This window comes from Ambystoma mexicanum, chromosome 8, assembly GCF_040938575.1.
Source record: "Ambystoma mexicanum isolate Mex_15411 chromosome 8, UKY_AmexF1_1, whole genome shotgun sequence".
Lineage (NCBI taxonomy): Eukaryota > Metazoa > Chordata > Amphibia > Caudata > Ambystomatidae > Ambystoma > Ambystoma mexicanum.
Window position 1 is genome coordinate 910,097,262 of NC_090929.1, and position 16,867 is coordinate 910,114,128.

At 43.6% G+C, this 16,867-nt stretch overlaps 1 protein-coding gene across 1 annotated transcript in view; it reads right to left on the minus strand.

The window, feature by feature from the left end:
• The window catches only part of CHAT (choline O-acetyltransferase), a 692,169-nt gene that overhangs the window by 225,620 nt on the left and 449,682 nt on the right, over window positions 1-16,867 (minus strand). Inside the window, exons 8-10 of the mRNA XM_069610814.1 lie at window positions 12,655-12,824; window positions 5,197-5,297; window positions 1,331-1,459 (exon numbers count right to left, since the gene is read on the minus strand). Of these exons, the coding sequence (XP_069466915.1) occupies window positions 1,331-1,459; window positions 5,197-5,297; window positions 12,655-12,824 (400 nt within the window). The remainder of the gene's footprint in view (window positions 1-1,330; window positions 1,460-5,196; window positions 5,298-12,654; window positions 12,825-16,867) is intronic.

Sequence of the window (16,867 nt, forward strand, 5' to 3'; positions counted from 1 at the left end):
ATTGTGAAGTGATTGACCACTATTGTGAACGTTTGTGAAATGTGTTTTACACAACTCTCTTTACGCAAGCCACATTTACACAGGTTGAATATTAAAACAGGCTTGAAGGTTTTTGCTATTCCTCCTAGACTGGGTGCCACTGCTAATTTCCGGTCAACGACTACTTTAGTTTAACTGCATGTATCAACAAGCTTTCATGTTCAAAGTATCTGTATATTCTGCTCCAATCCCTAGATCTTTAAAGGAGGCAGTTTAGGTTATATCAAATTGTAAGTGATACCCAGGCTTGGACTGGCCTGTAGGGCATTAAGCCCATGGGCAAACCAAAAACACAAAATGCTGGTGTGGGCAATTTTTTGGGGTCAAAGTGGGCCTCTTATTTGGCCAATGTGGGCCAGTTTGACGACTTACTTCACTATGCGGCTAATAGTTTGGACCAGTGCTGCTGAATCAATAATCTTTAAAATGCACAATTTGCATCACATTTTATCAAAAAACTTCCCCCTTGGGTGCTATTCCAACAGTGTCATAAAAGGAATGAATAGCTATTTGCAACTGTGGGCCACTTGTTCATTGGTGCCCAAGACAAATGAATAGCCAGTCCGACCCTGGTGATACTTATATCACGTCCCTTTCACATTTGCTCATAGACACTGACTTAATATTCGTCCATCTACACCTTGTATACCTAAAAGGTCTGTTTTCAAATTATGAGAAGTAGGGCCGGAATTGGAGAATGAAAAAAATCAGTATACTCACACAATGGTTCCATTTGTTAATAACCACCCATATTTCTGCGGCGATATTAAGCCATGGAACCTGCTTGGGACACCCCTGCAATCCCCATAATTTTTTTAATGGAGCTGGGGTCACCCCCGCAACTCCTAGTCCCAATAACCCCATAAATTATCCCCACTAATAATATCGCCTATGGCCTTACCCCACGACCATATATATCCGGCGATATTATTGATGGGGATAATATTACCTGATACCCACGCGATCTGCATCTCATTTTGTATAATGCGATAATTAAGCAAAACAATGAAAATAAAAAAGATAAGATACACTACTGCGGACGAAGGCAAAATCTGTTTCTACTATTCCCTTTGTACGCCTGCCATTTACACAAGATGGTTATTAGAATGGGCATAAAGGTTTTGGCATTCCTCATAGTGTCACTGCTAATTTTCAGTCAAATGTTATTTTAGTTCGAAGCTTGAGTCGTTTACATATGTCTTGCTTACAACACGAACACCCCTTGGGGCCTCCGGATAATGTACGCCCCATGAAAGTAGCAGTAGGCAACACGATCCCAAGTCACACCAACCTCTGTAGCTTATCTGCTGAAGTAGCCAGGTGCCCTTGAATTTCTGGAGAACATTTCCACCGGAGGCGCCTTGGAGCAGGGAGTTCACACACTGAATCTGCTCTCACTAATTTTTTGGGATTTTCTTTCCTGTAAGACAATAAAGTACAATATATACTGTGTGCGGCAACATTCATAGCATTCAGACATTCTGCTCTGGGTCATTTTATAATAATCTTTAAATTGAATGCGGGGGCCCACCAACGTAAACACTTACAAGCTGTGGGGTCCACTTCATGCAATTTTTAAAGGTCCACGAGGGGGAGTTGACAAGGAAAGAGTGAAAGCAATGCACACTTGCTTTTACTCTCCCACTTTCCAGTCAATCTCGTGGAAAAGTAAATACTGTTTGCAAACACAGTGCTTACCAATGTATTCCTCTGGAATCTGCTTGGTCTTGACCAGGGTTGCATAAGAATCCATTTGTTGTACACCTGCGTGTCGATCTCATGCATGCATATGAGACGAACTGATGAGATGAAGGAGAACTGCACGACTGAGATCTTATCTCTGCTCTGTGCCCCTCCTCCATTGTGACACCTGCTCCACAATGGGGTACATGTTAAATAGAGGTGTACAAGCATTACACCTTGCTTTTCCGTTTTATAGGCGCCCTATATAAATTGAGTGTGAGGTAAGGAGCATGTTTAAATAGTGCCCAACTGCACTGGGACCTGAATTTTAGAGATTTGTGGACGCAGCTGCCTGGCTGGTGGTTTCTGGTAAACCCTAAACCATAAAACAGTTCAAGTATCTCTATGCCACCAGCATTTTGCGCTATGCCCGTTATTTGTCAATCAGTACAAGTGCCTGATGGTATTACTGAATCTATTGATAACACAGTTCAAATTATTTTACATGCATAGGTTTAATTTTTTGTCATTCACATCTGAACAGCCAACACGTGTTTCGACAAGATCGTCTTTTTCAAGGCTCGGCTCCCTATTCCACACTATCGAATATTGAGGAATGAGTCAATTTCTCCTGAGGTATTTATATAGCTTCTTAACAGTTGCCCCAAACGGTTTTGCAATTTCTCTGAATGCAAATTATCTCTGGGCCAATAACCATGCAGTGTCCTCTATGGAATCACTAGCGCGGTCCACATGCTCATAAATATCTAAGGATAAATGGACTCATCCGTCAATATACAATAGCGTGGAATAGAGAGCCCAGCCTAAAGAAAGGTGATCTTGTCGAAACACGTGTTGGCTGTAAAGATGTGAATGACGACAAATTAAACCTATGGATGTAAAATACTTTGAAGTGTGTTATCAATAGATTCAGTAATACCATCAGACTCTTGTATTTCAACTGATTGACAAATATCGGGCATATCGTGAAGTGCTGTGGCACAGAGATCCTAAATAAAATGAGGCTGTCTTTGTGTAGAGACAAATATCTCTTTTTGGGGAGGAAGGCTGTCCAATTGGCCTGCCTAGTCTAAGGCACAGTGACCCATAATTATAATTGATTATTTGTAATGCACTTAATACCCAGAGGTTTCTAAGCGCAGACCCGGGGTTGTGTTGCTCCACGTTGTCTTGTTTGCAAGGTGAGCGTGTTGCCCCTGAGCTATCCTCCACAGATGCAGCCTCTGCTTGGCCAATAGGGCTGGGGAAGAATCAGTTGCATGGCCGGCTGTAAAACTTTTTGGGGAAATCTTCAAAATTCCCTATTAGCAGTCCCTGAATCACCTTCATTTTCGATATGGCAGAGTGGAAAATCAGGGCGTAAAAGCAAGGCGTAATGCTTTTATGACTTGATGTACCTCTCTCCCCCATGGTCGAGCAGCGAGGAGGCGGATGAAGGGGCACAAAGGCACAGAGGGGAGATAAGATCACACTGTGCTTTGCTAATACGCCTGCATGAGATTTTCAGCAAGCTTGCAATGAATGGATTCCCATGCAATCGGCCTCCGTTTTGCACCTGGTTTTAGGAATCCATGAATAGATGCTGCCTGCAAAGTGAATTTGTAGGCAGTGTTTCGTTTTCCACGAGACGATGGGAAAATGAAAAGTAAAAGTGAGTTTGTTTCACTTTCACTCTTTCCTTTTCCACTCCACCTAGTGAAGGTTATAAATTGCATGTCAGGGACCAAACAACATTCAAGAGCTAAAGTTGGTTGTCCCCTGCATGCAATTTTCTATTTTTATGAAATTACCCTATATTCTTTTAGAAGAGGCAGGGTTTCTGGGGGAGCTATTTTGAAGAACACTAACTGGTAGCCACTCATCTCCCCAATATGCCCTATTGTGATCCCCCAAATGTATCAGCAAATTGGTCTTTAAATTCTAATAGTTTCCAGCAACAGCATTTCCTAGTTGGCTTCAGAAAGCCTTTCACACCAAAGCTGTGACCTTATGGAATAACCTCCAACCACAAATAAGACTGGAGCTCTCATACATTACCTTCTGAAAGAATCTCACGGCTCACTTGTTTAGATAACTCCCTTAATCTAAGCCAAAACCCGCCTGAAAATCCATAGATTAATGTTGTCCCGTGACTTGTTTGTATAATGTGATTCTGTGTGTACATGTGGCACCCTGATGCCCGCGGACTACGGCGCGGTAGAAATAAATAAATAAATAAAAGCAGCCTTTTAATCCCATTCAGTGTTGGGCAATGTTATTATCCCAGTGGGATTTACAGTGCAGTATTCTCACACACATTCCTTCGATTTACAATGTGAGAAGCATTCTAAAAACCTCTGTAGTGAGGTCTACAAATATACTGAGTGTAGATCAATGTTACTGACTCAATATGCTTTTAAGTGCCTTGTCTATAACAATTCTACAGGGCGGGTGGGAGGATTTAGTGCACCATTCACTATAGCTTGTAGAGGGGGGGGGGGTCACATTATTTTTGATTATTCCTCTGCCCTTATCACCCTTATCACCAGGAGGGAGCGTTTCGCCCAAGGCAAAATAACTGCATTGAACTACAGTCTAGTCACAAGCGATCCATGATAGCTTTGTTACTGGCACCAGTCTCATTCCTAATATCTGGGTGGCTGCACTACCCAGGTCTGGAACCCACTGGGTACAATGAGTATCACTGAGTATGCTAATAGTAGCAGTAGTTATTTTCTTATAGAGCCATGAGTCCAATTCCACAGCAGAATGTGCTATGGAAAACACACACAATGATCATGAGAGTCCAGATCCCGGCCAGTGTCATGGAATAGCTCATTGGCAAGCTTTTGAGTGGATTAGGAACTCAAGTGAATGCAGCTTGTGGGCCTTTTCTGCATTGCCTACCAAACAAAGGCCTTATAAACTTTGTTGTCTTGCATTGCCATGCTTCGATGAACGGTTTGTATACCATGCTTTCTAAAAGACGCAGGCACTATGAGAGTTTCCCTCAGGCACTTTGCCGGAGCTCTACTGGCTGGGCAGACAGAAGTATCCTACTTAGTCTTGAGCACATTATCAGCTCTCATCCCGAATGCCCTCAAAGTCTCCCCTTTCCAAGAGCTCTATCCACTTAAATAAATTAACCATGTCGAAACCTTGATTGTAAAACGAATGGCTGACATTTTCTTTATGGCATTGCATTTCATAGAAAATAATGTCTTTCTTAAGAACTGGAGTGAAATCATACTTCTTCCAGGCCTCCTCCCCCTCAGTGAAGGGAGGAGGACTGGTGCCCAGATATGAATGAAGAACAATTTATCTGGGAGCCTTCCTATGTAAAGGGCTGTGTCCTGCCTGTGACTCTGGATGGGTTTTTGACCTGTGCCATGTAATGGTAGATTACCCTGCATTTACAAGCACTTTTTTTTTGGATCAGAGCACTGTAGATAGAAATGGCACAGGAACACTCACATGTACTTCAGCAGATGTTCTGTACACTGAACCAGGACAATCCCATCGAAAGGGGAGTGTTCACACACCGTTCCGCAGACGCCATCGCGCCCCACAACAAACTGAAAAACAGAGAACGGGGCATTTGACATTTTAATAACAAACACTATAGCATATTAGACAAATAGTGACGCAAGCCTCAATGCTAACTCCTACATCAGTCTTAATGTATTTAGAGTCGGAAATCACACCTTTTAAAGGGGCTGTGAAGTGTTGTGTTTTCTTTCGAATTTGCCTTCTCCTGACCTTTTTGTCTTTTCTTTATTTTTATTGCATTGATTCTTTACTCTTTTGATTTTGTGCAGCTAAGAACTCTGTTTTTAGCGATAACACTTTTCTTTCCCTCACAGGCGTAGATCGAGTGTTGGATCTTCAGGAGAGGACCGACATCAGCTACTGGCAATGATCATTACATCCGGGACTTCCTGCCCAGGGTGTTAAAACTGCGACCTCACTCCATTAACCTCACATCAGTCCACCATTAAGGAATGGGTTCTTTGCAAACAAGACATTATGCTTCATATAAAAACAGACATTGCGTCATCACACAAAAAAACGTAGGCATAGTAATGTCGGTCTAGCATTTGGCGCATTCATTGTCTTTTGCAAGGCCTCTGTACTCCATCTGGCTGATGTGTCTGTCCTTGCGTCGCGCCACTAATGTAAGACACTCAAAACGGAGGATGGCCCGGCCAGACATAAGGGCTCAAGCACAGCGCTGCTGGTCAAAGCTCTTCTCTAGCCAAATCAAAGCTGAGAATGACCCCAGACCTGCATACTTTCAGGAAACGTCTGAAGACAATTCTGTTTAAATAAACAAACTTTTCTTTTTCCTTTGATATGTTTGCCCTTGAGCAAGACTTCTTTGCCGGCGGGCTCCGGTGCATTATAAAAATATAAATAAACAAATAAATAAACTACAAATTCAAAAGAATACATTATAAATACATCATAAATCAGACATAGGTGTAGACTTTCCGATTCAAATATTATCAATGCAGACTGTAGTGTAGGTGATATCTTACCCAGCCAGACAGTGCTGAGGCCCGCTGCAGGGCCATAGTGAATACATTGCACTCTTGGACATGAGCCAGACAGAGATCAGCCATGGCACGGTTTCCACGCTCATTGGGGTGTAGGAAGACCTGCTTTCGATGGCAGGTGTTGGCGCGCTTTCCCTGCTGATACTCCTTGCTTTATCTCCAGCTTTTGACATGGCGGACAGAGGCATTTTCCCGAATCCTGCAGCCAGCAGTCTTGGCACGGGACCCCATGCTCAAGTGATTCGACTCATTTCACTCTAGGTGATAGTAGAGCATGATGCTTGCTGGCGTGAGTTTGCTATCAAAACTCGTCACATGCAGGGATTTCTGCCAACCTGTGTTACCTTCACCGCTTTTGTGAGATCATTGATGAATGCCCTCAGTGGTACAATATCGCAAGCGGGTTCGGAATGGTGCATAACATCTCTAGATACTGCCTTAATGACTGTTTCCTCTAGCGGCTCATACAGCTTGATACCTCTAGTGAACACTCTCCCCACTATTAGCCTGCATAACTTGTATACTCGCGAGCCGTCACTTGTACTGTCACCATTATGATTGTTACTGCAAACAACCTCGCCTGCATCCTTGCCTGACATTAAGTATAAGGCTTATCCAGTAACTATGTATACCATCACAACTTTCTTTTAGCACATTTAGCGTTAGACCCTGTATGCTGATACCTATTTTATTGTATAACACCATGATTCTTTGGGGACAAATCTACTAGAAATATATATTCGTATCTCCTCTTGGCATTATTCTGGAGAAGGGACTATTGTTGATTACAATCCTTGCCGACTCTGGCTACACTATGTTGACAGGCATTAGAATTACAACTGTATTGTAACAACTGCATTTGTGTTGAATATATTACTTTCCCCAAACGTAGAGAACTACTGTATGTACCATAGTAATTTGACTACTTCCATCTATGGTATTATAGACCTCTGAGCCGTCAGGCTACTGCCTTATTGGTAATAATTGTAACTGTCCCCCACCATATGGATGTGCCCCTCCAAACAGCCTAGGCTTCGGCCAGACTCTTCTGAGAGTAACTATGTCAACTTAGACCATTAAAGTCTTGGTACCTATATCCAACTAGGCCTGTTGTACCTACCATTAGCCTGTGCTTCTAAGCCAGTATGTTGCAAGTCTGTATTAACTGCCAGTGTAAACCGCATGCCAGACCTCCCTTGCAGCCTACTTCAGCATCAGGCTACCACAGAGTTTCTGACATGTTAGTACTAATGACACCTATGCCTAGCACCTATAACTAACACTTACGCAGCACCTTCTTATAGAACGCAGGTGTGACCACAGAATAACCTAACATGCGCACCACTAAGACTCACCTTATATATACACTCTGTTGCCTACTCTGGGCTACTCTAATAACCACCACAATAATGGCCTACACTAACGCCATACCGTGCAATCTGCAGAAGAGAAACACCCGACTCAGAGCTAGGCTGCCTCGACTTTATGATCTTAAAAACAAAAGAATTAGACCATTGGTCTTCACACCAACTCTAACTGCCTCCGACTTTCTCTCTTCACAACCAAAAGAGATCCAAGCACCACAAACTAAGACCTATCCAAGAAAGAAATACAAATCCTACCCTTTCAGGTGCCCTTATCAACGCGAGGTCCCTCATAGCACATAATAGGGAAATTGCCGACATACTTGCTATGGACAACCTAGACTTTCTGGCTGTCTCAGAGACTTAGCTCCACGATGCTGCAGGTCCCGCACTTATGATTGCCATACCTGACAACTACAATATACTCAGAGTCGATAGGCCCAACTCTAGAGGAGGCGGCCTGGCCATCATTGCTAAAACTAAGTTAGCATTAAGACTTACCCCACCACCAGAAATCAAATCCTGTGAACTACTATCAGCTAAACTACCCATCTCCAATAATAGTACACTAACTATTCTTCTTGTATACAGACCACCAGGCCCTTTAGGTAACTTTGAGGAAGACCTCTCCAGCCTCCTCACCAACAACATCAAAGATTTCACCCAGCTCCTATTACTAGGCGACTGCAACTTGGGATTTAACGATGTTGCGGACAAACAGGCCCAATCTATCCAATCAATTTTCGTCGAACATGGCCTTACCCAAAAAGTCTTAGCTCCTACACATATAAAAGGACGCACACTAGACTGGGTAGCTAACCTGGACTGCGCCACTACCATCTCGAATATTAGCCCACAAACTTGGACCGACCACCATCTTATTTGTTTCTCATCCACTATAGAGTCTCCAAAACCGGATACTTGTGAAATAGTACCACCCCTGCTAACCAGAAGCAAAAAAGAAATTACTGCTGATAAACTACTCCCTCTCCTCCTACCATCTCTCACCGCTAGCGCGAATAACTCTGACTCAAACACGTTAGTCGAAACATTTAACAATACTATGTCCAAAGCATTGGATACTATTGCCCCAGTCAAATTACGAAAAAGTAAACAAGAATCACACCTTAATTCATGGTTCACCCCCCATCTCAAAGAACTACGGATCCAAAAACGGAAACTCCAAGCAATCTGGAGGCACTCACCCTCGGCTGAGAATAAAACTCTACTTGTTAACCTGGCAAACAAATACAAGAAAAGAAATAATCCAAGACAAAAAAAACACATTCAATGATAGAATCAGTAAAGCCAACTCTAATTCCAAAGAACTCTTCTCCATCCTCCGGGAAATGGAAAACCCGATTGCTCCAGCTGATAATGTCCCTAAGGACAAACAATGGAGCAAATAAAATAATAACTCTACAGTCCAAAATTGCAAAGAAGAAAGTCTCCTTGAGTTCCACAGGAACTCATACCACCCCTCATGACAGATACAGCTAGTATAGCTACACCAGGTAGCAGCAAACCATTCAAGTTCACCAATATATCGATACTGGAAACGGAAAAGGTTATATCATCTCTGAAACCATCGAACTGCCAGGGCGACAGTTGCCCGGCACAAGTTATCAAGGACGCAGCTAGAGATTTAGTTCCCTTCATTTCCAAGCTAATTAATGCCTCCTTCAAATCAAGTACTGTGCCTACTAAGACACAAATCGACGAGTTGAAGGATAAAGGTAAAACAGCTATGCTCCTCCTTCTCGACTTATCAGCGGCCTTCGACCTGGTGGACCATGCAGTTTTATGCAAGCATCTAGCGTCTGCTGCCCATTTCTCAAGTGAAGCTATAGCCTGGGTACAATCCTTCCTAGCCAACCATACGATGAGAGTGTTTTCCCCCTTAGCTTCAGCGGACCCAATACAAAGCACCTGTGGCGTCCCACAAGGTTCATGTGTCTCCCCAACAATGTACAACATCTTCACTCAGCCCCTCTTCGACAAACTTGACAGATTGGGGGTTACCTTTACTAATTATGCGGATGACAAGCAGATCCTCATACCACTATCTGGCAACTTTGTCGAAGACACAGCTCTAGTAAATAAGATTTACCTCCTCATTCAGGCATGGATGGCCTCTCACGGCCTCTGCCTGAATGACGACAAAACTGAGATACTGATCCTGGGTTCCGCCTCCAATCTTAAAAAACTTAGCCCCAGTTACTCTGCCTTTAATATAGATGCAAATGTAATCAAGGTGGTAACCGAGGTAAAAACACTGGGTTTCTACCTTGATTCTACACTATCTCTCAAAAAACAAGTCAATTCCTTGGCTTTCTCCACAGCCTACACCTGCAAATTGATCAGGGCCTGTAGACCCTACCTCTCTAAAACTAACTGTATCACACTAGCCAATGCTTTAATAATGTCTAAGTTGGACTATTGCAATGCACTATATGCAGGTGCTAACAAAACTATTATAAACAAATTGCAAATATTGCAGAACAATGCTCTTAGAGCACCCTTGGACATACCCAGTAGAGAGCATATATCTGATTTCAGGAAAGACCACCACTGGTTAAAAATGAGTGACAGAATTCTCCTCAAGACGGTATCTCTCACCTATAAAGGACTGAACAATACTGCGCCCCCATATATTTCTGCTAGATTGACCAGAAAATTCTCCAGTCACCACACCAGAGCTTCTAACCATTTCTTAATAGAAACTCACAGATTTAGACTAACTAAAGCGGGTGGAGTTAGCTTCCCTGTCAGAGCGGCTCATGCCTGGAATGCACTTCCCATTGCATTGAGAGCTGATCAGCCCTACTCTAGATTCAGATGTAACGTGAAAAGCTGGCTCTGGACCAATGACGCCCATTAACTGTTCCCCTGCACTTGATGCTGGATTTCTGTTTGTAACTATCATGATTCCCCTGAAAGAAACTTGTTCTTCAGACCATCGCTCTTCTTTCTTTGTGATGTGTTGTACCCATATCTCGAATATATGTACTGTAAATACTGTAATTATCATGTACTGTAACCAATATATGTAACCAAGCTTAAATATTCTTGTTTCCACTGCGCTCGGCTAGCCCTGGGTTTGGAGTACATTATCAAATAATAAACTAAACTAAACTAAACATTATCTCAGGCGACAATGAAAAAGTGGCCCACAATTGCAAATGGCAATTCATTCATTTTGTGAAAGACTGTTTCAACAGTACCCAAGGGGCATTTTATTGATAAAATGTGATGGAAGTTGTGCAATTTATAGAATATTTATTCAGCAGCATGGGTCAAAACTACTAGCCGCAGAGTGAAGTAACTCATCAAACTGGACCACATTGTCCATACAAATTGTGGGCCACTTTGACCCAAAAAACTGCCCGCGCTAGCATTTTTTGTTTTTGGTTCGGGCATTGCCCTATCGGCCTATAGGCCAGTCATTGCCTAATCACAAGCCCGGAAGCCTGCTCCCTGCACCCACATTCAATGCTGTCCTTAATGAGTCTCAGACTCTGATGTCGTCTCATGCACAGTGCCTTATTCCCCACAACCCCTTTCCAAAGTGCCTAATTAATGCATGGGGTTCAGGAAAAAATTCTGGCTTTGCGGTTGTGCAGCTCTGACTTGCAGAGGGTTCCACTACGGTTTGTCTAGTAGTCACTACATCTGCCATTAATGGCCGGCTAAACAGAGGATCGAACGTGCTTCTTAGCTAATATCCAAGAGAAAGCCAAACTTAGGTCTTATCAGCACCAAACGAAAAAGAAATTCCACATTTTGGCCTAGACAGCGGACTACACTCAGGTTCTGAGCCCGGCAAACAGAAGACTCCACCACAACTTGGCCTTGCCAAACAGAAATTCTCGCTCAAGCTTGGGATCTGACAATTAGAAAGCTACTTTGTTTAGCATGCCTAATCCATTACATTTACCTTTCAGCAATATGTATCCACCTTTGATTTAATGTTTAATAAGGCAAAAGTTCTCTTCAGTTAACGACCACATAATATGCAAAGTCTTATCTCAGTGCGTGACCCCTTGTATGGGACCTTCCTCCCAGGTTACATCGCTGTTGAACATAAAATCCCACCAATGTATATTATTTTTTCCTCCCTCTGATCGAACCGCTACTGTACATGATTTATATTGGAAAGGGTTACAGAAGGTGCGCATCAGAGATGCCTGCCTGTTCAGTCCCTTTGGGTGTCCCATGCAGACCTTGATCTCACTGCACTGAAGGGGTGTGCTTCAACTGCCCTTCACTGCAAGGAAAAAACCGTTGACATAACCAAGGGGAGATTTGGGAATCTGCTAGTGGGTGGATGGCTCAAGTGCAACGTGCTTTTCTTAGAAACAAGACTGCTCCCAGGTTCGATACCTGCTAATGCTCTTAGAGGCTGGACAGCGGCATGAAGTTCGTTATAAAAGCCCGATTTATTTTATGTGTAGTCAAAAAATGGGAGGTCTTTTAATGAGGTATTAGTGTGTTTTAATGAGGTATGCGTTTTGCCTCATAATATCCAACGCCTTATAATAAGGCGCAGTGAAAGCAGACAGTGAAACTACTCTGCGGTTTTACCGTTATCTCTAACCTCATAGTGATGTGTGTTTTTGATTTAAAACATCAGCTTAAAAAATATACATACATCCTTACAAAGTCTTCTCTTACTCTCCAAGTAATTTAATTCATAGTAGCAGAACTTACCTTTGTATTTGGGAAGTATGTCATAACGTTTAGACATGCAAGAGCACATTATGTTTTCAGCATACACATCACCTCAACCCGACTTCAACACTTTCATTTTATGTTAAGTTACATTTCCGTTGCCAAAAAGCTTCCAGTTTGATCTGTTTAGCTTTCTGGCTGTAAAGGGGTTACACCTATGTCTCTTCTTTTCCTGTCTGTAGTCGTACGGAATATTCTGGAAAAGCCGAACATTCTGGGCCTGAAAGCACCGGCTCACGTTCATGCGTCATCTCTGAAGACATAAACGGCGGACCTCTCACCTGCATGGGCTTGTCGTACCAGCGGTTGGCGCCGTTTTTGTCATAGCCGCCACCGTGCAGGAGCTGCAGGGCCATGCTCGTCTCGTTTTGATCCATCCCGCTTGCTGCATCCAGACACACGATGCACGCGCACCGTTCAATCATGTCGAGGGAGTCTCGATTGGTTGAGTCTACAAAAAACAAATCACCCAAATGGGAAAAGGCACACCTGCTAGCGGACTAGTGCTAAGTATCCATCAACATTTTAATTTCAGGGTCTATAATTTGCTTCAGACATACAACTGGCCCTTTTTCTATGAGCCCAATCATTCATTTTTATCTAATTTGGGGAATGTCTTGTCATTTTTATAGCAAATACAAATTGCAAACGGCAACATCCAGATTTAAGGGTACATAAAGTCCAAATGTTAACAAAAATGGTAACCTTTACAAAGTAACTGAAATTACGCTTTAGATCCCATTGTCTACTGACCCTTCACAGTTTAAGGGCTCAATTCATGGAATTATTTGCATAAAAAGGGGTACTTGCGTGCCAAACTGAACCCAAATCCACGTTAGTTGTTTCATGGAATCGAATACGCAGTACTTTTCCTGGACTTGCGTGGAGTTTGTGCAGGATCGGTACGACTCAGAGCCATCGAGGGCCTTGATAGAGACTCCACGTAGAGTGTAGGCGTGGCTTGCGCAGAGGGTTGGGAAAGCAGCGGAACACCAGAAATGGGAAAAAACTTCCAAAAAAGTGGGTGTTCTGTGGGACGGCCTGTAGACAGGCCCTCGCTTGCCCACTATTGCGCGGCACAAGATGTTTTCATGGATTCGATTGCGCAACCTCTCTGCCGGGAAATGGCCACGCAAGTTCTTCATACTTTCCGCCACCCGAAGGCAGGTGTAAGTACACTTGTAAGTAGGATTCGCAGCGCAGAGGTGGGGTTGCATGTTCCAACAAAAGCCATTTTGGTGTGTGTGTGTACTCAGGTTCTGATCTAACTTAGGGGTGCGCGTATGCAGTTTAGCGGGGTACAGGAACAGTTAACGGGGGTTTGCATGTGTATTTGCAAAGTAATTACTGAGTTACGATTTTTTATACGCATGCTGTTGGGGTGCCGGATACAGTAACGGGGGACCCATGCAGGGTCCCCGAGATGCAGTCCTGCTTGCGGGCACCCCACTGTTAGAAGGGTGTGCGTGTTTTACAGTTACTTTGCACAGTAAATTCCATGAATACGTGCGGCGCGCATTTAACATTCTGCATGCAGGCTCGCGCAAAGTCCTTCTTGGCGCGCTGCACTGCAGGATTTCTGCGCACAATTCCATGAATCAGGCCCTAAGTGTAGAAAGATAGGATCTTAAAAAACAAACCACAAATGTACTAACATAGCAATTCAAAAAACCCATTTGCGCAGATTGTGAGGTACAACATGGATTTGTCATTTGTATGGGAGTAAAGGTCGTTTAGACCCCCTCTCCTCCATTCCTGTCCACGCACGCACACTATGCTTGTCCCATGGCTGGCCATGCGCCTCTGGCCAAAGGTGCCGGACAGCCTTGGGACAACCCATACAGTTGCAACATCCACGTGAGGGCTGATTACCGACTCCATTTTGTATGAATACAGACTCCATTTTGTATCTGCGCTAATAGGCCTCAAAGAAAGGCCAGCCTGCAGGCCCGCACTTCTCCCCCTGGGTCTGCGTACAGTTAGCCAGCTACTTCCCCCTCCACCTCCCCTCTGGTGTCTCTGTGACTGTCCTGTTCTCACAGAAAGCTGAGCGCGAAAGGCTACAAACAAAACACTGTATGTCTCGCCTTCCTCCTTACATCACTGCCCTGTGAATGACCGGGCCAGAGCCTGGTGTTGGAAAAAAACATTTATCTCCACAAACCTGCCTCTTTACTTGCAGACGCTGACCCACAAGATATATAACCTGTATAACCCCCCAACCTCATACCCTTTTGATGTGTCAGTTGCATGCCCCACGACTGCGTGCCACCCTGTTTCACCCACAATACTAATCCCTTCTGAGACTATAAATTCTCTCCTGTGGTAACGTGTAATGAAGCTGTCCCTATGAGATGTAACAGAACGATCAACAAATAATCCATCTAATTGATTGCAATGAACAAGATATCTAGATCCAAATGCTCTTGTTCTATGATCCAGATTAATTGTTTTCCAGTACCGTATACACTTGTAAATGTATTAGATGCTAGGCGACTCATTTGTTGTGATGTAAAATGCATGGTCCACGGAGCCAATGTAAATAGAGCAATCCCGTAGCACGATGACTATTGTGTATATGAAGAGACAGTCCACAATATAATCATAAGCCCCCTTTCTACCTATTACGGATGAAGTCACAGAAAACATGTTCGAACCCCATTCCAATAGTTTACTGATAACTTTATTAATCGAAATAGGCCACACCTGGATAGTCGTAGGGCCTTCTCTCCCTCTCCAGCAGCGCCGCGCACAGCGAGTGTACAAGCCCCCACCATTTTTCTCTATTCATGATAGTGCAGCCGCCAAAAGCCCATTTCTCATGGAGGCCTTAATGTAACAAATGTATCATTTCATCCCTCCACTGGGCTCACACGGAGTGTTCACCCAATGCCCCCTGACACAGATGACCCCCCATACCTTTCTCCCAATCAATGATGCAAGACAAATGTATGTATATACAGCAAATTAAATATATGATTCTCCCCCCACCTGTCATAATGTTAATGGTTGTTTTTTATGGATGTCTTTTATTATATACTTTCAAGTGGTGTTTAGTTTAGGGAGCTAGTATCAATCACCGTATCCAGAACTATGCGACCTTCACCTCACACTGACCAGCCCAGCTGATGCACGTGTTGTCCACCTTCCCGCCAAGCAACTATCCAATCATCTGGAGGCGGCGCCTATGAAGCTATACTGGATCTGCAGCTCTTCCAATGAAATGTCTCTTTTGTACCTTACACAATTGTCACTAATGACGCTGTAACCCTTTTTAATGCAATGACAGTGTATTGTTGGGCAGAGCGCTCTCGGAGTATGCAGAGTCCTCTGCTTGCCCTATTTTGGTCTAGATAAACTTTACCTTTAACATCACACGCACTTGGCCTTGGTCTCATTCACTCCTGGGGTGTGTTCATTATTGACTCTCATTGGGGAGTTTTTTTATTGTGTTTTGGGGGACTGCACACTTTCACATTCTTCATCTGCACGTTTGCAATCTCCAGCCACACACACATCTATTCATAATAGGGATGTGCATGCTGGGGAATGGATTGGCTGCAGCTACAAAGGATCGGCAGCAAGATCCTGCATGGATACCTGAGTGCCAGGCATGTTACTGACACCTAGATATACTTTGGGACCATATGGGTGCGGCCCCCCTACCTACAAGGTTTTACATTTGCACTAATGGATCTTCAAATGGCCTGGCAGTGCAAACACTGTTTCTACATTTCCATGCATTTAGGTGGAAATGTGGAATAAGATGATGAAGTATATTTCACACGGAGGCACGGTAAGGTAAGTTATATATTTATTATATATATTATTTAGAGGGGATCAATAGTTATGTGGTAACAGGCTCCACCGGCTGACGACCCTTTTCGTTGGTATTTCAAAGTCGCCTCCGCTCGCTCACACTCGATGCGTCCTCTGCACTATGACGTGCTTCAATGGATCACCTCTCGCGCTTGCCCGGTCACGAGCTCTGTGATCTTTAGCTGGATTGTTTATACTACACATCTCCCCTTCTTAACATTCGAAAACACAACAAAACTGTCTCAACAAAACTGTCTCTTTACAAATTGTATTGAGTTCACTGTTCACACACGAAGTCTTTCAATCTGCAAGGATGATGAATGACTCTCCCTCTTCTTGATGTGCGTGAGATGTCTGTTCTAGGTTTTGGCAAGGAAATCATTGATGGGTCTTTCTCTTGTGTTACATCTCTCTGACATCTCTCAACCTCACTGGTACTATTTGCATTCGTTCCCTCACTTGACCTCCCTCGACTACTATGCATAGGTGCATTCTCTACAGGAGTATTCCACACACACACTCTCTTCATATTCCAGACTCTTCCATCTTCAACCCTCACTGCATGTTTAAACACTTCAATGACCCCAACTGGCTTGGACCATTTACATGGACCATTTCTCAATACAGGTGGAAGTTTGATTCTCACTCGTCCTCCAACCGTCAACGATGGACCCC